This window comes from Myotis nattereri, assembly GCF_964212035.1.
Source record: "Myotis nattereri genome assembly, chromosome: 20".
Lineage (NCBI taxonomy): Eukaryota > Metazoa > Chordata > Mammalia > Chiroptera > Vespertilionidae > Myotis > Myotis nattereri.
The window spans coordinates 14,582,335-14,606,337 of record NC_138096.1 but is presented as its reverse complement, the minus strand read 5'-3'; the positions used below and the strand labels follow the sequence as shown (position 1 = coordinate 14,606,337).

Genomic DNA, 24,003 nt, shown 5'->3' with positions numbered 1-24,003 from the left:
GAAACATCAATGAAAATCAAGGATCAGCTGGGTCCTGCACGCCCCCTAATGGGGATCGAGCTCACAACTCAGGCATGTGCCCTGGACCAGAATTGAACCCGGGACCCTTTGGTCTGCAGGCTGATGCTCTATCCACTGAGCCACACGGGCTAGGGCATTGGTAGGACTTTCGATCCGAAACTCACGACCTCAATTCTGGGAAATGCCCTTGCATTATTTCTTTGATGGCTGTCCCTGCCCCTTCCATTCTCCCTTTCGAATGCCTGCAGTAGGATCTTGGGCCCCATGGACTGATCACCTCAACCTTTTCTGTCATCTCTTTGTTTTTGGATCAGCTTTTTGGGATATTGCCTCAATTTTGCCCTTTAATTCTTCTAGTTAATTTTTGATATTGGCTATTGGCTATCATACTTCTAAATTTCTATAGATGTTTAATTCTCTAAATGCTTCTTTAAAAAACAACAACCCAGCATCTTCCCCTAGCCAGTTTGGCTCAGTGGACAGAGCATCGGCCTGTGGACTGAAGGGTCCCGGGTTTGATTCTGGTCAAGGGCACATGCCCGGGGTGTGGGCTTGATACCCAGTATGGGGTGTGCAGGAGGCAGCCGATCGATGATTCTCTCTCATTACTGATGTTTCTCTCTCTCCCTCCTTCCCTCTCTGAAGTCAATAAAAATTAAAACAATAACAACAACAACAACAACAACAAAACAGCATCCTGCCTGGCCGGGTGGCTCAGTTGGTTGAGCATCGTCCTGTGCACCAAAAGGTCACCAGTGGGATTCCAGGTCAGGGCACATGCCCGGCTTGTGGGCTTGGTTCCCAGTAGGGGGCGTGCAGGAGGCAACTGATGGATGTTTTGCTATCTCTCCCTCTCCCTTCCTCTCTCTCTAAAATAAATAAAAAATATTAAAAGAATAAAACATTTTCTTTTTGCTTTCATTTATACAATATTTCCTCTAATCTCTGTGATAATATTCATTTTTAAAAAGTTTTCGTCTCTTCTCTGCATTTTGTTTCCTCTGAGTTTCTCTTGGCTTGTCTGCCTGACTTTGTCTCCATCTTTTCTATTTGAGGTTTTCTTAAACGAGACAAGAGCCCCATGGTTCAAGGCGAGCCTTCCCCAGGAGTCGGCCTCAATGTGGGGCGAAGTGGGGGGGCCATTCATTGGGAGGCCCTTACCGTGTTTTCTGGAGCTTTTATCTCCTAGACTAGTAGCTCATCTCCCAGAGAGGGAAAAAAGAGATTTGGCTGCCACACGTTTAAATGCTAAACGCAGAAAGTAGGCTACAGGTCTCACCACTCAGTCTATAAGATTTTCATTAAATCCTCATTTTCTACGTAATAGCCCTCCCTTGAGCTGTGCCTGACCCCTGAGCCCACAACTCCTCTGTCATGTTCTCCAACAAGTAGCCCTGCAGCCTCTGCTTCGCAGAGGGAACTCCAAGGTCTCAGCGCTTTCTGACTCGCCTTTCAGCCCAACCTCCTGTTTTCAGTCCAACCCCACGTCCTTGACTTTATTTTTTATGTATTTTTATTTATCTCAGAGAAGGGAGAGGGAGAGAGACAGAGAAACATCACTGAGAGAGAATCCTTGATTGGCTGCCTCCTGCACATCCTCTACTGGGGATGGAGCCCACAACCCGGGCATGTGCCCTTGGCCAGAATCGAACCTGGGGCCCTTCAGTCCCTAGGCCGGCACTCTATCCACTGAGCCAGACTCTAGGGCCTTATATCCTTGACTTCAGAGGTACCCTCAGGGCTCCCAATCCTAACCTTTCCAGACAGGAACCAGCATTTTCTCTGTAGCCACAGCTTTCTCTGGTGCTTAGCCAGCTGCCAACCATCCATCTACTCTCCAGCTTCCCAGTTTTCCTGGATGTCACATCTGCTGCTATGTCCTTGCCAGTTTGTCCTGAGGTTTCTCTTTTAAGAATCCCTGTCTGATGTTTTAATGGTGTTCCAGGAAAAGGGGGGGGATGTGTTTGATCCACATGCTTGACCCAAAATATTTTCTGTATGTTATAATATAAAACTTATTCTTGTTAATGCTTCTGTTAACATGAACATGAATTTCTGTTAATTGGCACTTCTGAACCCAAAAATCTAGTGAGCTCAGTTTGCTACCCTCACCCCATTGCACTAACTTCACATTGACTAAAAACCAGACACACAAACAAAAAGCCTACTCTGATGAATAAAAATGGAGTAAGAGCTGAGTGCACAGCAGACACTTCATAAACAATGAATTAAAGAGATAGCTCTAAAATGAGAAGTCAGACTTAGCCTAAGTTCCTACACATGCTCTGTACATGTCTTTAAGTTATTCTTTCATAGCCTATTCCCAATGTTCTCTTTAGGGACCTCTCCCCTCCAAATATTTCATGGTATGGGACCTAAAGCATTTATGAATTAACACTTATGCCTTATACGTTCTGAAGATCTCATTAATTAACATTATGCATGAACATTTGAGTGGTATCAGGCTTGAAAAAGAGAATTTTCACAGTAAATATTTGAGAGTAAAACACATACTTAAACTAAGTCTGAAATGTTGATAATAGTATAAATTAGTATATTTTCTACAGAAGTTAATTAAAAATTAAAAATGTATATGCCCAGTCATCAGGGGAAAGCAAGTGAAAGCCACAATGACATAATTTCGTATCTGCTAAAATGACTGAAATATAAAAGACTGACAACATTCAATGTCAGCAAGGATGTGAAGCAGCTGAAATTCTCATATAATGCGTGCTGGGTACAAAATGGCACAACCACACTAAGACACTGCCTGGCAATTTCTTATAAAGTTAAACAGGTACCTTCCCTGTGACCCAACAATCTCAGCCTCAATTATTTATCCAGAGAAAAAAAAGCATACATCCACAGAGTGACATCCTAGCAGTTTTATTCATAACATCCCCAGACTAGAAAGAATCCGAATGTTTATCAACAAGTGAATGGATAAACAAATTGTGGTATAGTAAAAAAAGAAAAAAAATGCCGCTCAGCAATGAACAGGAATGAACTAATGGTGCATACAATAATATGGGTGACTATCCAAAACATACGTTGAGCAATCCTATTTATATTACATTCCAAAACAGGGAAAACTCATCTATGACAGAAAAGTACTGGCTGCCTGGCACTGGAGGTGGGAGAGACTGGCTATAGAGGGGAAACATGTATGTTCTTTTTAAAATATATTTTTGATTTCAGACAGGAAGGGAGAGAGATAGAAACATCAATGATGAGAGAGAATCATTGATTGGCTGCCTCCTGCACGCCCCGCACTGGGAACCGAGCCTGCAACACAGGTTTGTGCCCTTGGCCGGAATCAAACCTGGGACCTTTCAGTTCATAGGCCGACGCTCTATCCACTGAGCCAGACCGGCCAGGGCAAACATGTATGTTCTTATCTTACCTGGGGTAGTGGTCACATGAGTGCACACATTTGTCAAAACTCATCAAATTACACACTTAAAACAGGTACATTTACTGCATGGAAATTGTATGTCAATAAAGCTGATTAAAAAAATGGGAAGGGAATGATAAATCTGAAGTTCAGGATTTCCCCCAGCCCTCAGGGTTGACAATAATTTAGTCCTTAATTGGGTATTAGGTTCATAGGCCTTCACTTTGTTATCATTTCTTATAACATAGGTAACATTATTTCTACATGTAAAATATTACTAAAAATCAATAAAACCCCATTAATAAAAATGATGGACCACAGGGTCAGAAAACTGTTTTGGCTTTGAGTTCTAATTAGTTCTGTTCCTGCATAAGTCCCTTCACTTCCTCGAATTTCTTCAAATGATTCAGCAGGCCTTATATTGGTTGTTAAGAGGAACAGATAAAATAATATACATAAAGTATTTTGAAAATACAAAATACTATGCAAATTACCTGAAGATTTAATAATGGGAGATTAATGAGAAAAGTGGCAATGAGTGCTACGTGGAGAACACTGACAGAACACTGCTATCAGGGGGCAGTGACAGCATGTGGAGGAGGAAGAGGAGTATGAGAGCAGTGAGAGCACGCTGACTTACTGTGGCCCTGGTACTGTTCTACACTCTTAACCCTACGTTAGTCAACATAAAAGGGAAGAGAAACTGGCTGTAGAAACAGTCTTTAACCACCGCTCAAAAAAACAGCAAGTTACCTATTACAGAAGAAGGAATACTGAGAGAAAGAAAAGGAAAGAGGAAAGTCTAGATTGTATTACATGTCTTTCATTATTAGAAACGAGGAATATGAAGTAAAACAAGAATAATGTATTATATTCAAATCATTTAAAGTAGTATTTTCTCATTTCTTTTTCTCATATTCTTACAGTTCTTTGTATTTATTCACAGAATAGCCAAACTGAGGAGACTAATTCTGGGAGATTTGACATTTCTCTTTAAAAGACGTTGTTTCATCAGACTTGGCCAGATTTCTTGCCGCGGATTTAGCCCACACCCGGGATGTGCACCGTGGAGTCTCTGTAAGCCAGGCACTGACCTGGCAGAGCACGCTGCCCTTTAGTGAGAAACCAGAGGGCCCAGGTCCTAGGAGTGAATCAAAGGATCAAGCAAGTGTCTTCCACGTGGTGTCTCAGCTTTCCCATTGGGAACACATCTCACAGCTGAGGCCAAGCTGTAAGTGCTCGGCTAGTGCCGGGCACGCAAACAGTCCCCAGTGCCACACTCAGACATGGCCATGCCCAACCAGGTGGCCATGTTGCGACTTCCTCCCTCTTTGAGATTTTTATGAGGCTCATTTTACTCTGGTTTCCAATATAAAAATAGAACAGAAGAGATGGGAAGAACAGAATTGACCTAAGGCACTATCTTTAATTTGCCTCATAAAAATAACAGAGATAAAATGAGATGTAGGGGACGAAAAAGGACTTTATAAAAAGAAAAAGGAGAACTGAATTGCAGGCAGCATCATCATCATTTTATCTCTCAGGCAACTCAGTCCAAACACCTGATGCTCCTGTTTAATATCAGGCTCAGGAAAGTAAATCCCAGGGATATAAATTAGTACTAAAAATCATACATCAGGAAAAATAAACACCCTAAAATGTATTCATTTATCTTTATTTCCTAAAGTTTTTTATGATGAACATACATTACTAATGTAAAAAACAGTTTCTAAAAATCTTTAACTTTTGACGTAAGTCACAAAGTGATACAAAATATATCACAAATGCTTCTGAAATATATATGCAAGTTAAAGTACACCATGTTAGTCAACGTAAAAGGGAAGGGAATCAATGCTATGGGTAAGTTATCAATAACTTTTAAATAGTTAGATACACAGAACAAATTTTTGGTTAAGTCTATGTAATAACGGTTGGTTTTTAAACAGAAAAGGATGTCTGAACACACCCAAACCAATTCTATTTCAGAGCATTTTTGTACAATCTTGTCATACTGTGTTAGACACAGACAGCCATGTGCTGAAAACATGGAAATAACTATGTTTTTATAAGAATTTAGATTTTTAAAAAAAATTCTTTTTTTTTTTTAAACCTTGGAAACCAAGTTATTTTTTAAAAAAATATATTTTATTGATTTTTTACAGAGAGGAAGAGAGAGGGATAGAGAGTCAGAAATATCGATGAGAGAGAAACATCAATTAGCTGCTTCCTGCACACCTCCTACTGGGGATGTGCCTGCAACCAAGGTACATGCCCTTGACCGGAATCGAACCTGGGACCCTTCAGTCCACAGGCCGACGCTCTATCCACTGAGCCAAACCAGTCAGGGCAAGAATTTAGATTTTATAATTTCTACTACTAGATATCTAAAAAATAGACTTACATAATATAAAAAAAAATCTTACTTTGCTATTTGTCTAGGAAAAGTATGTGCAAAAAGAAAAGTCAACACAGCCCTAACCGGTTTGGCTCAGTGGATAGAGCATCGGCATGCGGACTCAAGGGTCCCAGGTTCGATTCCGGTCAAGGGCATGTACCTTGGTTGTAGGCACATTCCCAGTAGGGGGTGTGCAGGAGGCAGCTGATCGATGTTTCTCTCTCATCGATGTTTCTAACTCTTTATCCCTCTCCCTTCCTCTCTGTAAAAAATCAATAAAATATATTTTTAAAAAAAGTCAACACAGCATTTCAGATGTAACAGCAATTTGGACGCAGCACCTGTAAAACACTGTTAGGGGCAGCGGCTCTGGGTCCTCTCCCTTCAACACATACCCAGCTCCTCGGCTGCAGTTCCGGTTCCCTGGGGACCCTCCGACACCGCTGACTGCGCAAAGCTCTCCCTCCCCAGGGCCGTCTCCGCAGCTGCTGTCTACAGTGAAACACAGAACAAGACAAAAAGACACAGTTGGGGAAACGATCGCAGTAACATGGAAAGGTGAAAGACACTTATTTCCTACAAGAGTTCATACTATAGACGCATGACACAACATTTCCCCTCTAAATACTTCCAAAGAAACAATCCCTTACCTTAGAGTTGGATAAAAGAGGACTGTAGGGAAAGAAGAGAGAAAAGAAAGAGTTAAACAAAAATGACAGCGGTAATATGCTTCCAAACAAATGTCACTGAAATGCTGTAAAAAAGTTACAGCTCCTCAGGGTTCTGACATTAGCACCGAACATTCCCACTGCGGACAGCAGCGCTGGCTCTCACAGCGCAGAGGCGGCCACAGCGTGTTCATCTCCTCCAAGACTAATTACTACTGAAGCCTCCCAAATAAACTACAAATGCTGAGATGCAGGAAAAAAACTAGTTCCATGCGAAGGACAGGGAAAGTGTCTGTACTGAATATTTCGAAACAAATCTCCGATTTGCTTTTAAAAATTCCATTAATTTAAAACTCTGGGAAGTTGAAAGGTAACATATTTAACAGGCTAAGAAGTTAGGTTATAGTGCAAAATCCCATAATATTTGGTTTCAAAGGTTCAAAGTGACCAACACAAGGAAACTGTCACCATGAGAGTTGAATAAGTTATCACTTCCGAATCTAGACTCATTCTGCACCAGTTTAATCATGACCATGCCCCTCAGATTTTGAATTCTAAGTCTTAAAATATGAATTAAAAACATATGTAAGTGCTTTATTATTACTGTAATTGAGCTTTTAAAGAACCAATTCTTCGATAAAAATCAAGCAATTAAAAATTATCTGGTAAATGTAATTTCCCTTCTGCATTATTTTGGTTAAATACTGTATTTGTTTCCATTAACAGACTACTCTTTAAAAAATGTTTTTTACTATAATTTACAAATATTGGCCAGCAGTCCTAATACACAATTTTTCCATCTGAATTGCCTAATCTCTTAACCAATAAGAGATAAAAAGTAGAAGTTATATTTAAAAATTTCTAGTTAAAAAAAGGGGGACACAAAAAATTTTCTAATTAAAAAGTACTTTGAACCTCTGTAAAGTTGACCTTTCACTGAGCTTGGTGTAAGAAACAGATAAAAGCTGAGAAAGAAACCTAATCATTTTATTTTACCCAGTTTAATTTCTCCAGTTGAAAGCATTAACAAAACAAATTCAGAAATGGATCTTGTATTTCAAATATTCAATGCTACAATGGTTCTTCAATATTCTAATCCAAGCTCATCCCAACCAAACACTGAAATACTTACTCTTGATGTGTTGCGCAAAATTTGGTAAGCCGTTCAAAATCTTCACCATTAAATCCCTTTTCTGAATTCCTTGGAGACGTGGCTGCACGTGGCTGTACAGTTTTCCATTTTGTTTCTAATTTTAAAATATTTGTTAGTCACTGACTATTACAAATCATATTTAGGAGGGAAAATAGTTAACTGGCACACTTATAAAGATCAGCATGCAAAATTGTCTTCTCCAAAAACCCATAAGTTAATATCGTTAGAAACAGCTAAGTGATTACTTCTCAATGTAAGTCAGTACTATCTCGGAGACTAAATGAGCCAGTGGGACATACAAAGGGGTCAGAAGAAATGCAAACAGTGGCAGGAGTTCCCTGCGTGGCACTGATATGAAGAACAAAATACAAAGAGAGATTTTCTCACAATGACATTGCTTGTGGTGAAAATGCTACTTTCTCTGCAACAGCAACGTGACTGTAGAAACATTTCTTTCCTGATTTACAAAACCCAGTCAGATGCGTTAACTTCTTAGATAGCAACTTGTTAAACTGCTGATAATTCCACGTTCTGCTAGTCTGTACTCACCCCATTGTTCTTGAATAGCAGAAAGATTGGCAAGCAATCGCTCATGATACAGTCGTTCAAGCTGAATGAATTTCATTGCTTTCTCATCTGAAGAGAAAACTTGAGGAAAATAGAAATCCAGGCTATTTACATTTAGCCACATAGTTGAAGAATAATGTCCTATATAAAGTGTGAAACTTGAAGCTTATCAAAAAAATAAGAGGACTCTAAATATTTTTTAGTTTAAACATAAGTAAGGTTTCTTGGTTTTGAAGTGGGTACATTTTAATGCAGCATATTATGCAATAGCTACGTGGGCTCCATTCTACCAGCAAACAGTAGAAGCTAAAAGAAAATTTTAATGCTCAGGAATGCCTGTTTGCTAATCTATCGCTAGCCGTCAATTAAATGTAATTTAATTGGAAACGGGACTCCCACGGAATCCTGGAATCTGTTTCCCTCTTTCCTCTCCTTAAATTACTTTCTGTCCAGCAACTGCTACCCTCTCGCCTGTCAGCCTGCTTCTGATTTCCCTTGACTTCTCACTGAATGCTTTTCTCTCACAAAACCAAAGGGTTACCTGCCTAAGCGAGGACAGAGCCAAACATAGGAATCTTCCGTAAAAATTTAACTAACCTGCCACAGTAATTTTCATAATTATGTGAAATTCAGCAGATTTTCTGATAAACTTCTGCCATCTCCATCTGCATCACACAGTTAGCATCACATGAGGTCGTGGTGAGCTGCCCAACTGTCTGCCTTCCTTTGGGCCATGTCCTAGATGCCGAGCCAGGAGGAAGGACGAGGAACGCTCACTGTCTAGCTTTGTGTCCTTCTCAAGATCACTCAGAGGTCTGCTTCGTATTTGTAGCCTTAAAAATATGCCAGGGGTCATAAACTAGGCCAGGGAGAAGCTGCGACAAGTCAGTCAGCTTTCCTCTGCCCATGACTTACAGTCTACAGATTTTTTTTTACTTAACTCAGTGGTTCTCAACCTTCTGGCCCTTTAAATACAGTTCCTCATGTTGTGACCCAACCATAATATTATTTTTGTTGCTACTTCATAACTGTAATGCTGCTACTGTTATAAATCGTCATGTAAATATCTGATATGCAGGATGGTCTTAGGCGACCCCTGTGAAAGGGTCGTTCGACCGCCAAAGGGGTCGCGACCCACAGGTTGAGAACCCCTGACTTAACTGAACATAATCTGAAAAATTTGCTGAAATACAGATTCATGGGTCTGATCGCCAGTTCTGATTCTAAGGCCCATGAACTTGCATTTCTAAGAAACTCCCAGAGATGTTGATGCTGGTCAGCCCTGCACTACACCATACTCTACTCTAGTTAAAAAAACAAGTGTTCTAGCTTCATTTCCATCACAAGTGGATTTTCTACAGACTCTGTGATAAACTGTGACTGTCTGACAGTGTTACCATCTGGCTTGGTAGAGTTCAGGGGCAACTGCCTATCCCTCAATCTGCTCAGAGGTGTGGTGGAAGTCAACCAGGTTAGGAGGAAAAACTGCACGAATGGGGAAAACATGTTTCTGATACAGCCTTTCCAGAGAGTACATACTGGGCCATCCCTCAAAAAAAAGAGTGGTTTTTAAAAAGGGAAATTGGAAAACTGAGGGAAGAATCTTTCCCATATAAAATTTAACATACAATCTCACTTGACAATGTTTATTCTGTTTATTATGAATGAAAAATGAAATCTTTCCTTTGCAGATGTATGTGTGACAGTTGCGAGATCTACTATGTGCAATATGCTTGCCAGGCTCTATTATATAAATACGAGTTGACTTGTAACTCTGCTTAATTCAAAAAGAAGAAAATCCAATGGATTTTTAAATTATATTTTTCAGCAATGTGCTTCTCCTCCTCCCCCCACCCCGCCAACCCCCAAAACACACAAATACTTAGATTCTGGTAAAATTGGAACTGCCTGGCCGGTGTGGTTGAGCGTCGGCCTATGAACCAGGAGGTCACGGTTCGATTCCCAGTCAGGGCACATGCCCAGGTTGCGGGCTCGATCCCCAGTGTGAGGCATGTAGGAGGCAGCTGATCAAGGATTCTCTCTCATCCTTGATGTTTCTTTATCTCTTTCTCCTTCCTTTCTGAAATTAATAAAAAATATACTTAAAAATATTAGGGCTCATTTATTGAGTTAGTCCTAGAGAATTTTCTGGAGTGACAGAGAGTCCCCACAGCTTGCTTTATGAGGTGATTACATGGGTGCATGCAACTATTAAAGCTTATTAAAAATAACGTATCTATACATTTTCTTGTATGTAAAACTCAAGTTTTTAAAATGTACAGTTCTCTAAAAGTTCTATGAATTCCTTCCTGTAATTAAGAAAAGGATACAGTCCTCCTCCTGGAAATAGGACTCTGCTATCTGTTAAAAATGAAAAACAAGACATTAAGTTAATATTCGGACGAAATGACAAATTTGGAAGAAATCACAACCTTGAAACGCTGAAAGCCTTTAATAATATCAAACTAAGAGAGCTATTTAGCTACATTTACCAGTTCAGGAGAAATCTGACTGCAGGCACAGAACACACTGCTCAAGTCACTTATATCAAGCAAAGCAAACAGGGCATTCTTTGGTCTTTATACAAACTCATTCTTCCTATTCTATTTCCAGCCAAAGCAAACTTCACTGATTCATAAGAGTTTACAAGTAAGAACTCTAAAGAATGAGGAAAATACTTCAGAGGCTTAAAAAGATATGACATGCGTAAAAGAATGACTTTGTTTACCGTCAATTAAAAAGTTGACATATGTCACATCACAGGAGACCTCACAACCCTATTCCTTTCATTTCTGTTTCACAAACCACCTCAGGGGACACTCACGTTTGTTGTTCTGATTACAGAAAAGGCGGCCACGTGCTCGGAGTTGAGCAATGAGGCCTGGAAGCTACACAAAGTGCTGTACAGTGTAAAGGGCACTGGATGGAGTGTCCAGAGCGCCAGGGTCTGGTCTCCGGTGAGGCCTGTCAGTTACCATATTAATTCTAAGGCGCCTTTAAATTTAAACAGTCTTGGATTTTAAAAACTTAAATCTTTTATTTAGACCTTTATTTATAAACAGAACCATAAAACAATATTTTTTGAGAAATACCTGCCTAAACTGTTGTCGTATCTGGGATGTTTCCTATAAGCACTTTACACTTCTAACACAATGTCTCATTGCAGCTGCATCTCCCTGCTCCAGGTGGCTGCCAATGTCAACAGCAATAGGCTAGCTGTCAAGCCTATAAACCAACAGTGAAAAGGAGTGGTTTCTCCAGATCCCACAGTGGAAACACGGTGCTTTTAAAGGAAAATATTTACCTAACTTAAAATGTATTCTATACACATAACCCTCTCCCATGAGCAATAGAGAGTCACCTTTCTGTGAATATTTAGTTCAACCTGAAGTTTGATTCCATACTTATTTTCTACTCTTAGGACTTTACAAAGGAACAATTGATTTTCAAGATCCTGCATGCCTTTGATCAGCTCATTGTACTAATAGTATGCTATCACAGTGCTAGTTTGAACCATATCAAATTGTCAATATTCAACCATTTTTTTGCCTTCAAATGAGAATTCCATATACTGCAACCAAACGTTTAATAATCGGCTGCAGAGTGTTGGGGAGAGCCCTGATGGCAGTGTTTGCTCATTTTTGTGATGTCAATCCTGCCATCATGGCCGACTTCAAGCTGCCAACATGACGGATGCCACTGCATATGGTTCTCATGAGCTGGCATGTTAGTAGGTCCCGCACACCCTGCGTTACACCCAATAGAGATCAGTGGTCCCATTTCATCCACAAACTCCCAGTGAAAAATCTATGGCACGGCACAGATTTCCCCGCCATTCGTGACATGAGACATGGTTGCCCATCAGGACTGCTGTCTGCTCTTCAGAGTGACTCTCCTGGCTTTTGTGCACTTGTGCATCACTGGCGTAGTTGTGTATAAATCGCTCTCGCTTAAGTATTGATGGAGCCCATACCTATCCTGACCCACATTTCCTGGCACTAGAGAAACATAGATTTCAGTTAGCTTTCAGGTTTCTGGCAGTTCCAATACCACAAAAGCAACCATGAAGACAGACTCATGAAAACCCATGCCTCTAAAGCAAGAGGTATTTCCGGGTGAAAGGACAGCTTGAAAAACAAATACACAGGGTGCTTCCCCTATGAAAGCCTAACCTGCTGAGCCCAGCAGGGCAAGAGAAGGTGTGATTTTTCTTTGAGGTCCCATGTGTCTAAATCGGGGAGAACGTGGGGATCAGAGGTGAATAACACGACTGCACTGTAGTCCAGCTCTGTCATTACCAGCTGTGACCTTGGATATGTCATTTCATGTCTCAAATCTATACTAATAATAGAGGATTATGCAAATTGTCCAGGACACCATCACAGTAACAGTAATGACTGAACAGCAGGCTGTGTGGGGCGGCCAGGTCGGCAGGGGGGTTAGTGAGGGACGACCAAACGACTGAACAGCAGGCTGCGTGGGGCAACCAGGGTGGTGGGGGCAGTTGGAAGCGACCAGGCCGGCAAAGGGGCAGTTGGGGGTGACCACGCCGGCAGGGGGGCAGTGAGGTGTGACCAGGCTGGCAGGGGAGGGCAGTTGGGGGCGACCAGGCCAGCAGGGGGGGCAGTAGGGGGCAACCAGGCCGGCTGGGGGGAGCAGTTGGGGGTGACCAGGCCGGCATGGGGGGCAACTAGGGGCGATCAGGCTGGCAGGCAGAGGCATTTAGGGGTGACCAGGCTGGCAGTGGGGGCAGTTAGGGACAATCAGGCAGGCAGGCAGGTGAGCAGTTAGGAGCCAGTGGTCCCGGATTGTGAGAGGGATGTCCGACTGCCGGTTTAGTTGGACATCCCTTGAGGGGTCCTGGATTGGAAAGGATGCAGGCTGGGTTGAGGAGACCCCCGCGCCCCCATCTGCACAAATTTCGTGCACTGGGCCTCTAGTATGACAATAATATCTACAACTCTATGGGACAGGGATGCTGTAGGATTGCAAGTGCGTATTTAGCACAACGCCTAGCACACACCAGCAAGTGCGTAAAGTGGTGTTTGAATGTGAGTCTGAACCAGGAGTGCAAGATGCAGAGTAGAATCAGGTGAAGAGGGATGTTGAAAGTCACTTGGGGAGGGTAGAAGTTGTAAGGTGTTCTGGTTCCGGCTTCTACCTGCCAGGACAACAAGGAGGGACCTAGGAAGGTGTAGCTCTCGGCCAGAGCCTCACAGAGGGGCTTCAGGATCCCAGGGAGGCACTTCCTGCCTGAGTCCGATGCTTTTCAGTAAAAGCTCATTGGACGGAGACCACAGCACTGAGGTCCTTCCTCTCACTCCCGGGCTCAGACTTCAGTCACACCTTAAAGCTAACCGCAGTCATGTCAACTAGGTCGGTGTATGGAACATTACTCTTACCCCAGAACCAGAATTTTCAAATGGAGTCTGTTACGAGTCCCAAGAGTTAAAAGTAATGTCCAAAGTAACTGCAGTCATATTTCCAATGGCCTTTAGGGATATGCCACATGGTATCACTTTAAAAATAATAACCATCCCCAAGTTAACTCTCCCTCTTTAATCCCCAATTTCTATTAATGGGACGTACCGTTCCTCCAAACTGCACATCCTAGAGTTCCTCTGGCTCCTCTCTCACCAAGCCCTAGTGATTCTTCCTTTGCAAGGTTTCAAAGTCATCCCTCTCTGTTTCCACTGTCACTACCTTAACCTAGATGCTCTTCTCACCTTATGCTTAAATTACAAATGTCACCCTTTAGTTCTCATTTTTATCAAAATTATGACTGTACATGGTTCCAGGAGTTAATAGCCCTAGAAGGTGTGTTAAGAAAGCCCCACCTTCTTGCTCTATACTCCTTTCTTCCTTCAGGGGCAAGCACGTAGATTTCTTTTACCTGTTTTTTTTTCTTATTTTTTTTAACTCCTATGTCTCTAAACATTATGCTTAACTTGCTGTTTCATAATTTTTCAGTTTTAGTAGAAGGCGAATATTGACTCTTGATTCTCCTCTACCTCAATCCCACAAATACATATACTATTTTCTCATACATATTCAGCAACCCATGTTGTTATAGTGTAGCAATGGGTAGACAAATACTTAATGCTTACCTTTTATGGGCCAAACTATTATTATTTCTCCTTTCCTAAAAACTTACTTTTTCCTGGAGCTACTTTTTTCTTTCCCTTTCCTTTTGTCTGGGCATAGTTTTCCATGCACTTCTCACTTGAATAACCCCAAATACTCTAAGAGCCTCAATCTTCTTTCAGTATATTCAGACACATCAAGTATTCCGAAACAGGAAAATGGTATAAAAGTCTCTCTTCAGAGTCTGCTGATCTGTTCCACACAGGACTGACTAATTACCCTCTCCTTCTTGGTAGATATTAGGATTGAACTTGGATGAATTTCAGGGTTCATCTTAGAATCTCTGTTCACTGGAGATTCCCTCCACCTCTCTCCTGGGAAGGAGTGAATGAGAAGGAGAGTTTTAGGAATGAAGGTCGAAGAGGAAGTAGCCTGATCATGCAGGGCCTTGCGGGCCATGGTTAGAATTCTGGCTTCTACTCTAAATGAGAAGCGAGGACTGGAGGGCTTTGAGCAGAGGGGTAACATGATCTGACTTACATTTCATCTGGATCACAGTGACTGCTGTACGGAGGGAAAAAACTAAATGGAAGTAAGAGTGGAAACAGAGAGGTCTCCACAGTGAGGCGTTTACTGCAAGAATACGATGAGTTTCGACAGTGTCTTGTACTGAGATGGTAGCAATGAAGGAGGCACGAGGAGATCAGATTCTGGACATAATTTGAAGTAGACCTGCAGGACTTGCTGACCGGGTTTGGATGTGGGGAAAAGTGCTTCCATGGAAAATATGTGGGGGGAGAGGGCATAAATTTGGTAAAATGTCAACAGCTGGTGAGTCCAGGCGAAAGGCACAGGGCGAGGTGCTGGGAATGACTGAAATGAATAACGTCACTCGTCTCGCCCTGACTTGTGCCTCCCTTGGGAGGGAGGAGGACGTTTTGTCTTCTTGGGCTGCGGGCCGTCAGCTGCTTCTGCTGCCCTGATGGCTCAGTTGCTGCATCTTCAGCATGGCTTTGCTGATCCCGGCCTCATTTCTAACAGCAATTCTTGAATCCGTGACAGTGAGAATAGAGTGATGCTTAATATTTATTTGACTTTTACTGTGTTCCAAGTACTACATTAAGTGCTTTTACATGCATTATCTCACTTGCTCTACAACTTCCCAGAAGGAACTAAAGGCACTTAGCATGTCAGAGGCAGAGCCAAAGCCCGTACTTCTCAAGCCCACTGTACGTGCCCAGTTCCTTTGCCAGGAGAGACGAGGCTGAGATACTGCAGAAGCGTAACCTACAGGGTTCAGCTCACTGGTATGTTCCTGGGAACGAGGGCAGAATTTTCCTTTGAGATATTAAAAATTAAATAATCTTCAGGTCTGATCATGATCATTACCATCTTCCTGCCGAAAATGTGATTTTTCTACTAGATCTGCTTCGGCTGTAGGATCGCCTGCCAATTGCTAAGCGCATTTTTCTCTCCTTTAATGTAACAGCACCCCAGTGACATAAACTCCTTGAAAAGATCTGACCACATTTGATATTTCCACCTACTCCAAACGTCCTTTCCCCTCTTTTTATTTTTTAATTGGAACTCTACAAAAGAGTTCAAAGAATAGGAAAATCAACAGCCATGTATCTTTCACCTAGATTCGTTGATTGTTGGCATTTTGCCAAATTTGCTTTCTCTCTTACGTATTTTTTTCCCAATGGAAAAATCTTAAGTTGCTGGCATTATTCAAAGCAACTCCTAAATACATCACTCCTAAATACTTGCATGTGGTTTCCCAAGAACAAGGACACACTCCTCCCTAACCTACAATTATATTGTCAACCTCAAGAAATGAGATGTGATTAAACAACGTAACTTAATAAATAGCCCAGATTCAAATTTCACCCAAGTTGTTACAAAAACACATGCAATGAATGGAATAGACCAATTCCAGCCCAGAATGATAAGAAACTTGCTTTGTAAAGGAGCCTGCGTTCCCTCTTGTAAACAGCTGATGCTAATCCTTACCCCCCTATGTTGTTTGGAGGATGAAGTAACAACAAGTGTGACGACCTTCTGCAAAGTCTCTACTGTACAAATACAAAGAAGGCTGAAAGATGAGAAAGCTGCTTCTCAACTAGGGCAAGCTAGAAGGTTTCAAATATGTTTTTTATGGATTTTTAGAGAGGAAGGGAGAGTGATAGAGAGATAGAATATCAATGAGAGAGGAACATCATTGATCGGCTGCCTCCCATATGCTCCACACTGGAGACCGTGCCCACAGTCTAGCCTTGTGCCCTGATGGGGAATCGAACCCATGACCTCTTGGTTCCTGGGTTGACACTCAACCATTGAGCCACACTGACCAGACAAGTTTGAAGGTTTTAGAATCAAAAAGCAGCACCCATTTTCTCAAAGGCATTCTTCAGGTTCACAAAGGAGGCAATATAAATTTATAAGAATACTAGTGGCCCGATGCATGAAATTCATGCACATTAAAAGGGAAGAGACCCAGACCCGGCTGGATGCAGCGTCAGGTCCCCGGCTGGTGCCAGGCAGGGACACAGTGTCAAGTCCACGCCCACCCGTGTGTGCCTTGCTGAGCATGCAGCCCTGCCCACCCGCAACTACTTCGCACGCAGCCTCCTGCTGATCAGTCGTTACAGCATGGCGGAGTCATGACCATTAGCATATTAGCTCTTTATTATATAGGATACATTTTCCTGCCTTGGGACAAAAGCTATTTTATATTTTACTTTTTAAAAGTTAAAAATTACTTACTACTCATTGCAAAAGTTAAAATGCAACAGAAGTAAATAAAGGAAAAGGCCAAGCTTTTTCCATTCCCCTGTACTAGTTATTTTTATTTTAAAGGAAAATAAAACATAGCTCATAAATATGTTATTTTTTTTTTCTGAATTAGCTTTTGTGTAAGAAAGAAAGCTCCCTCATCACTGTCCTAAAGGCCTCCGGATCTCCAGGCTCTCCATCTCCTAATTTGCCCTCCCATCATCAGAAGAGCTATATTTCTAAAATTCAAATTTGATTCTGGCACTCCCCTAATTAAACACCCCCAGTCCCTAAAGCCTCAGTGCCACCAGCTACCCAATTTCATTTCCCATCTCTTTTCCATGTTAATCTCCAGCGATATACCCCACTGTGACCTCTCTTCCTGCACCCCCTCACTTTGTTCTCCCAAAGTGCCTACATCTTGGCCTACATATCCTGCACGTCCGTAATATCTACGGGACAAAATTAACCACACATTTTAGGCTTCAACACCTGTCTACGCCAACACTGAATTCGGACGTCCACAATTATTTACCCACACAGCTGCTTCTCCTCTTCCACAGGGGCTCTCTTAAGGCTACAACTGTAGCTAACCTTGCTTCCCTCGTCCCTGGCGTTGTTTTTGGCACCTATCTGGTGCTCACTAAGTGCTTGCTACATGGACTCTAACTTGCGAACACCTCATTCCCTAAGTAAAAGAAGCTAGCGGTTATTGGAACTATTGACTGAGTATCCACGTCCACTCAGTGGCCACTATTCAGTAATATTAAATTTCCCATCACCCACGTGCCCAGGTCCCTTCTTGTGGGCTCACCGAGGACAGGTGGAGTGGAGTCAACTACAGGACTGGATTCGGGTCATGGCTGACAGTGGCCCCAGGATTTTAGGAAGAGGAAGGGTTTAGCCAGTACCTGGTGGAGGCAAAGGGGAAGTGCTCTCGAGTCCAACTGCTCCACCTCACCGCGGATCAGTGAGAACAGAGACTGCAAAGCCAGCGTCGGGGCTTCTGGTTGGTCGTTAGCATTGCCTTCGGCTGACTCTTCCTCACCAACAGCACATGGGGCGTCTGCACTCAGCACGTCTTCTTGCATTAAAGGTGTGGAATCCCCCGAGGAAAGTCCTGGAAGAAGTAAACAAAGGCCTATGTTAGGATAAGTTCCCACCATGGTGGGGCACCCTGAAACAATGATGCCTGCTCACGATACAATTTTCAAATAAGACTAAATACGTGAAACCCCCAGAAAACAGTTACTGGCCTGATTTAGATTGTGCCGACATGTGACTGCTTCTATTAGCACCCACATAAACCGTTTTTGCAGAATTATAACTAAAGGTATTAATAAAAATAGATCTAAATAGAAGTGTGAAGGTTTATGCAGGTTGAAACCTGACCGAAAACTTGATTCTCCCCAAGAAAGAAATGGAATAACTGTATGTAATGTGAAGTCCTCGCTTGCCCAAAATAAAACTGAACTGAACAGAAGATAAATGTGTTTATCATGTGAAATTGCTGGCTGAAGGGTTAAGCTTCCCTCCTCAAACTCTGGCCTGGTAACTTTGGAACTACTTCTGGATCCCAGAAGAGCAGTACCAATTCAGATGCCAGAGCAAATGGCCACAGAAACATTTTTCCTAGTAAAAAAAGTTAAGTAATACAAACTTCTAAAAATAAAAAAGTCACCAATAAATTAAATGCTTGGCCCACAGCTCCTGAAATGATGCACAAAATTTTAAAAATTTAATCATTATACATCATAATGTCAACCTTCACTAAATTCTCAGTATCAGTTCCAATTTTCATATTCAAATTGATAGACTATCTGACTGTCCAGACCGTCAGCTGGTCGGCCTCATACAGGATCTTTCCCAGCAGTTTAGTGCGTTCACCACGACTGAGGATGTAATCCCCAGCCCTCCAGATGGTGTCCAGAGCCCTGTCTTCTACTGCCTTCTATTTTTTTTGTTGTTGTTAATCTTCACCGGAGGATATTTTTCCACTGATTTTTAGAGAGAGAGGAAGTGAGAGGGAGAGACACAGAGAGAGAAACATGGATGTGAGAGAGACCTATCGGTTGTTTGCCTCCTGCATGTGCCCCGATCAGGGCCAGGGATCCAGCCTGCGACCAAGGTCTGTGTCCTTGACCGGAATCGAACCTGGGACCCTTCATTCCACAGGCCGATGCTCTATCTACTGAGCCAAATCGGCTAGGATTTCTACTGCCTTCTAAATAAACCCACTGTCTGACCAGACCGATCAATTCTTCATCTCCCTAATAAGGCACTTAGAGCACTTAGAGATGCCAACAGTTGGAACATTTTCCTCTCATCCACGCCTACTTATGTTCTCCCCTAACAAAATCGATGTATTGCCCTATAGCAGGAGCCTGAAGTAAACGTATTTTCTTCTGAGTCCTCTATCCGGCTGCATTATAGTAACTGGTGTACGGCCTCATCTTTATTGGGTCACAACTCCTGCAGCACAGGATTAGTTTATGTACCACATTATGCCCCTTGTATCCAGCAGTGGCTCAGCACTAAAATTCCAGTAATGTGCTTTTGAAAAAACAAAATTATCCGTAGTGATTTCTTATATTGTTGTAACTTCTCTTTTATAACATTTATGTCACTGGCTTCTGGAAGTACAGGTACAGTGATGGCCTGCCATTCTGCAGGGACAGTTTTCATGAAAACATGAGTGATTTTTCTGCTTGCTAATTTTTAAACCACATGGTTGTTACTAGCTTTCCACAGAAAACTACAAAGATATTAAGAGAAGTACTGTTTTATTTCCCTCTTCCCTTGCCATACAACTTTGTCTAAAATATTTAATCTCATAGAGACTGAAATAAGGTTAGCCTGCCATATTCTACACTTCTCTTGATTTAGTTCTTCCCATAGTTATCAAACACTACTTCATGTTTCTTCTTTGAAAAAAATGTTGAAATTTTATAATACTCATATTCAGTAAACTGGAGTTAAAGACAGAATTTTCCAAGTTTTAAAAAAAGGCACAGCATTTATGAGTACCTTATCTCAAGGAGGTAAAAAAAAAAAGGGTTCTGAATGATGGAAATGGATTATCTCAGTTATTTAGACAGTACCCTATCCAATAAAAGAGCAATATGCAAATTAACTGTCACTCCCTCACACCATCACAAAGATGGCGGCAGCCATGGGGAGCGAGCAGGAGGCTTGAGTTGTTGCCCTGGAGATGGAGGAAGCCAAGCTTCCTGCCTGCCCTGGCTGGCCCTGAACTCTGCTCAAGGCTACAAAGTTTCAATTATAGACCATGAATAAACCCCAGATACCTGCTTCCAGCCCGCGGGCATGGCCAGCCTGGGCCATCATCCCCTCACCCAGGCTGGCCAGGCACCTCAGTAGGACCCCCACCGTGAAGGGGCTTGGCTAGCCTGAAAACAGCCCTCAGCCCCTCACCCAGGCTGGCCAGGCACCCCAGTGGGACCCCCACCCTGATCCGGGACACCCTTCAGGGAAAACCAGCCAGCCCCCACCTGTGCACCAGGCCTCTATCTACACTAATTAAAAGACAAAGATGCTAACTGACCGTAACTTTGCTATGCCCAAGCCACGCCCACCAGCCAATCAGAGTGACTATATGCAAATTAACCCAACCAAGATGGCGGCTGGCAGTCACTGAGCTGGAGCAAGCAGGAGGCTTGGTTGCCCCGGCGTCGAGGAAGCCAAGCTTCCCACCTGCTCTGGCCAGCTGTGGCCTCCGAAAAAGGCAATAAAGTTTCAATTATAGAAGCTAAATAAATCCCAGATACCTGCTTCCAGCCAGCCTCCACTGGGAGCTTGGGTGGTTGGGAGGTTTGGCCAGCCTACAAACAGCCATCAGCCCCTCACCCAGATTGGCCAGGGACCCCAGCAGGACCCTCCACCCTGAAGGGTCTGTGGCCAGCCTGCAAACCGCCATCAGCCACTCACCCAGGCTCGCCAGGCACCCCAGCAGGACTCCCCTCCCTAAACGGGGTGTGGCCAGCCTGAAAACAGCCCTCAGCCCCTCACCCAGGCTGGCCAGGCACCCTAGCGGGACCCCCACCCTGATCCGGGATACCCCTCAGGGCAAACCAGCCGGCCCTCACCTGTGCACCAGGCCTCTATCCTATATAATAAAAGGGTAATATGCAAATTGATCCTAACAGCAGAACGACTGGGAATCACAGGTCACTATGACACACACTGACCATCAGGGGGCAGACGCTCAATGCAGGAGCTGCCCCCTGGTGGTCAGTGCACTCCCACAGGGGGAGGTCTGCTCAGCCACAAGCCAGGCTGATGGCTGCCAGCACAGCGGTTTGTGGTGGGAGCCGCTCCCGCCTCCTCAGCAGTGCTAAGGATGTCTGACTGCAGCTTAGGCCTGCTCCCTGCTGGCAAGTGGACATCCCCTGAGGGCTCCTGGGCTGCCAGAGGGATGTCTGACTGCCAGCTTAGGCCCAATTACCCCAGGGAGCAGGCCTAAGCCAGCAGGTGGACATCCCCCGAAGGGTCTCAGACTGCCAGAGGGCACAGGCTGGACTGAGGGACCCCCCCGAGTGCACACATTTTTGTGCTCTGGGCCTCTAGTCTATATATATAAAAGCCTAAGTGTCCACCTGACTGTCCGACTGGTAGCTATGATGCACACTGACCACCAGAGGGCAGATGCTCAACACAGGAGCTGCCATGATGCTCACTGGCCATTTAAAAAGAAACAGCACCACAGACCTGGCGCCGACAAACCAACACTTGGCTTCCCCCAAGTGGGTCACAGGCCCTGCCACCACCCTGAGCGACACCCCACCAAATGGTAGCCAACACTGTCAAGACTCCATAGCACAAAATGTGGCCCATAGCCCAGCCCAGCCTGGAAACAGTTGCTGTGGGCGCCGGGTAATGATGTCACGTAGCAACACTCGGCTTCCTCTCCCTAGCGTTTTATCAGAACCTCCTTGGAGTTTCTTCAGCCCAGGAACCCAAATTGCTTCATAGCCACGTGCAAAGATTTTACACTTTAACCAAATGTCTGTGAAGCGTTTTCCCAGGCCTCACCTCATTTGATCCTTACAGAAGTCCTGGAGTAGATAGATAGGAGACTCGGCAGAATCCTATTTTCTTTTAATTAGCCAGAAAACGGAGATTTAGAAAGTTTAGAAACTTGACCCAACTGAAAAGGAGAAAGAAATGGTGGAACTTGAAAATAACTTTAGGTTTTCTGACTGTGCAGAATATAGTCAAACACTGCTGCAGTTCAATATTTTACCCTTTGTTCACCCTGTGTGATCTACAACAATAATCTGCTTCATGTTGATATTTACTGCTGTGTTGCTGACAATTACCTGAACGAGAAGCTGGGGTGCTTTACTGGGCTGGAAAAAGTTTAGCTACATCAGAAAGCAGGTCTAATTAAGCAAATTTATTCTACATCTATAAAAGGCTAAGTTGACTCGTGCATGCACAATACATAGAAAGCTCTCACTGGCGCCAATCACACATGTGTCTTTCTATCTGTCATGAATTTGGTTGACACTTCTATTATAGAGAAAGGGCAAATAGCAATATTAAAATATTTCTTCTAATTAATTTACTTTCTATGTGCATGAATCTGTGCTCTGAACACTAGTAGATTCATAATGGTCATGATTCCTGCTAAATCTATTTTGTCTCTAAGTTATTTTAATAATTAATAATTGTACTTACACATAAGTACAATTTATAAATAAGCAATGTACTGGTAAATAAGATTATGTAGTGCCCGGCCGGAATGGCTCAGTGGTATGAACCAGGAGGTCATGGTTCGATTCCTGGTCAGTGCACACGCCTGGGTTGCGGGCTCCATCCCCAGTAAGGGGTGTGCAGGAGGCAGCCGATTAATGATTCTCTCATCATTGATGTTTCTATCTCTCTCTCCCTCTCCCTTCCTCTTTGAAATCAATACAAATATAAAATTATGTAGCAACAGAAGAAATTTTAAGAGGAATAACCGACAGAAGTTCCAAAAGCATACAGAAATCGAAGGATTCCAAGAGCAACAAAGGCTGATGTGAACAATTAGAAAGAATATAGGACTTTAATCATTAAGTGTAGGGAGGAGTTGAAAAATATGAGCTAAGCTCAGATGGGTCATTCCAGATGGGTTAACAGGAGAGGGAAATTCGTAAGACTCAGGCCATAAAAGAATAACCTATCAGGGCTTGACAATCATTAGCGTGAGGGATGACTTAAATAAAATCACCCTATCTGTTGAGATAACATTCCTTGCTGGGACAGAGTAGGGTAGATCAAACAGCACTGGAATCCAAGCGAGAGGCTTCAGTTCTGTCACTATTTTCTAAGTGACCTTGGAGTAGACTTTTTATTCTCTACTACTGTCCCGATGCATGGATTGGCGCACATTGAAAGGGAATTGTTTAGAAGGAATATTTTAATATCACTATACACATCTTGCTAATGAAAAGAAAATAGGATTCTATCAAATCTCCTATCTACTCTAGGACCTCTGTGAAGATCAAATGAGATGAGGCATGGGAAAAAGGCTTCACAAACATTTGGTTAAACTGTGAAATGTTTGCACCTGGCTATAAAGCAAGTTGGGTTCCTGGACTGAAGAAACTCAAAGGGTGCTAGTCGCTAGGGAGAGGAAGCTGGGCGTTGCTATGTGGCATCATTACCCGGCGCCCACAGCAACCGTTTCTGGGCTGGGCTGGGGGCAACATTTTGCACCATGGGATCTTGGCAGCGTTGGCTGCAATTTGGTGGGGTGTCGCGGGGCCTGTGTCCCACTTGGGGGAAGCTGAGTGTTAGTTTGTCGGCACCAGGTCAGTGGTGCCGTTTATTTTTAAATGGCCAATGTGTGTCTTGGCAGCTCCTGTGTTGAGCGTCTGCCCTCTGGTGGTCAGTGTGCATCATAGCTACTGGTCGGATGGTCAGACAGACACTTAGGCTT

General features: G+C 43.1%; 1 protein-coding gene across 1 annotated transcript in view; it reads right to left on the bottom strand.

The window, feature by feature from the left end:
* CNST (consortin, connexin sorting protein) overlaps positions 1-24,003 on the bottom strand; it is a 75,256-nt gene that overhangs the window by 15,278 nt on the left and 35,975 nt on the right. The window contains exons 3-8 of the mRNA XM_081114394.1: positions 17,969-18,177; positions 10,529-10,559; positions 8,181-8,267; positions 7,611-7,725; positions 6,461-6,482; positions 6,206-6,302 (exon numbers count right to left, since the gene is read on the bottom strand). Coding sequence (XP_080970520.1) covers positions 6,206-6,302; positions 6,461-6,482; positions 7,611-7,725; positions 8,181-8,267; positions 10,529-10,559; positions 17,969-18,177 — 561 coding nt within the window. The remainder of the gene's footprint in view (positions 1-6,205; positions 6,303-6,460; positions 6,483-7,610; positions 7,726-8,180; positions 8,268-10,528; positions 10,560-17,968; positions 18,178-24,003) is intronic.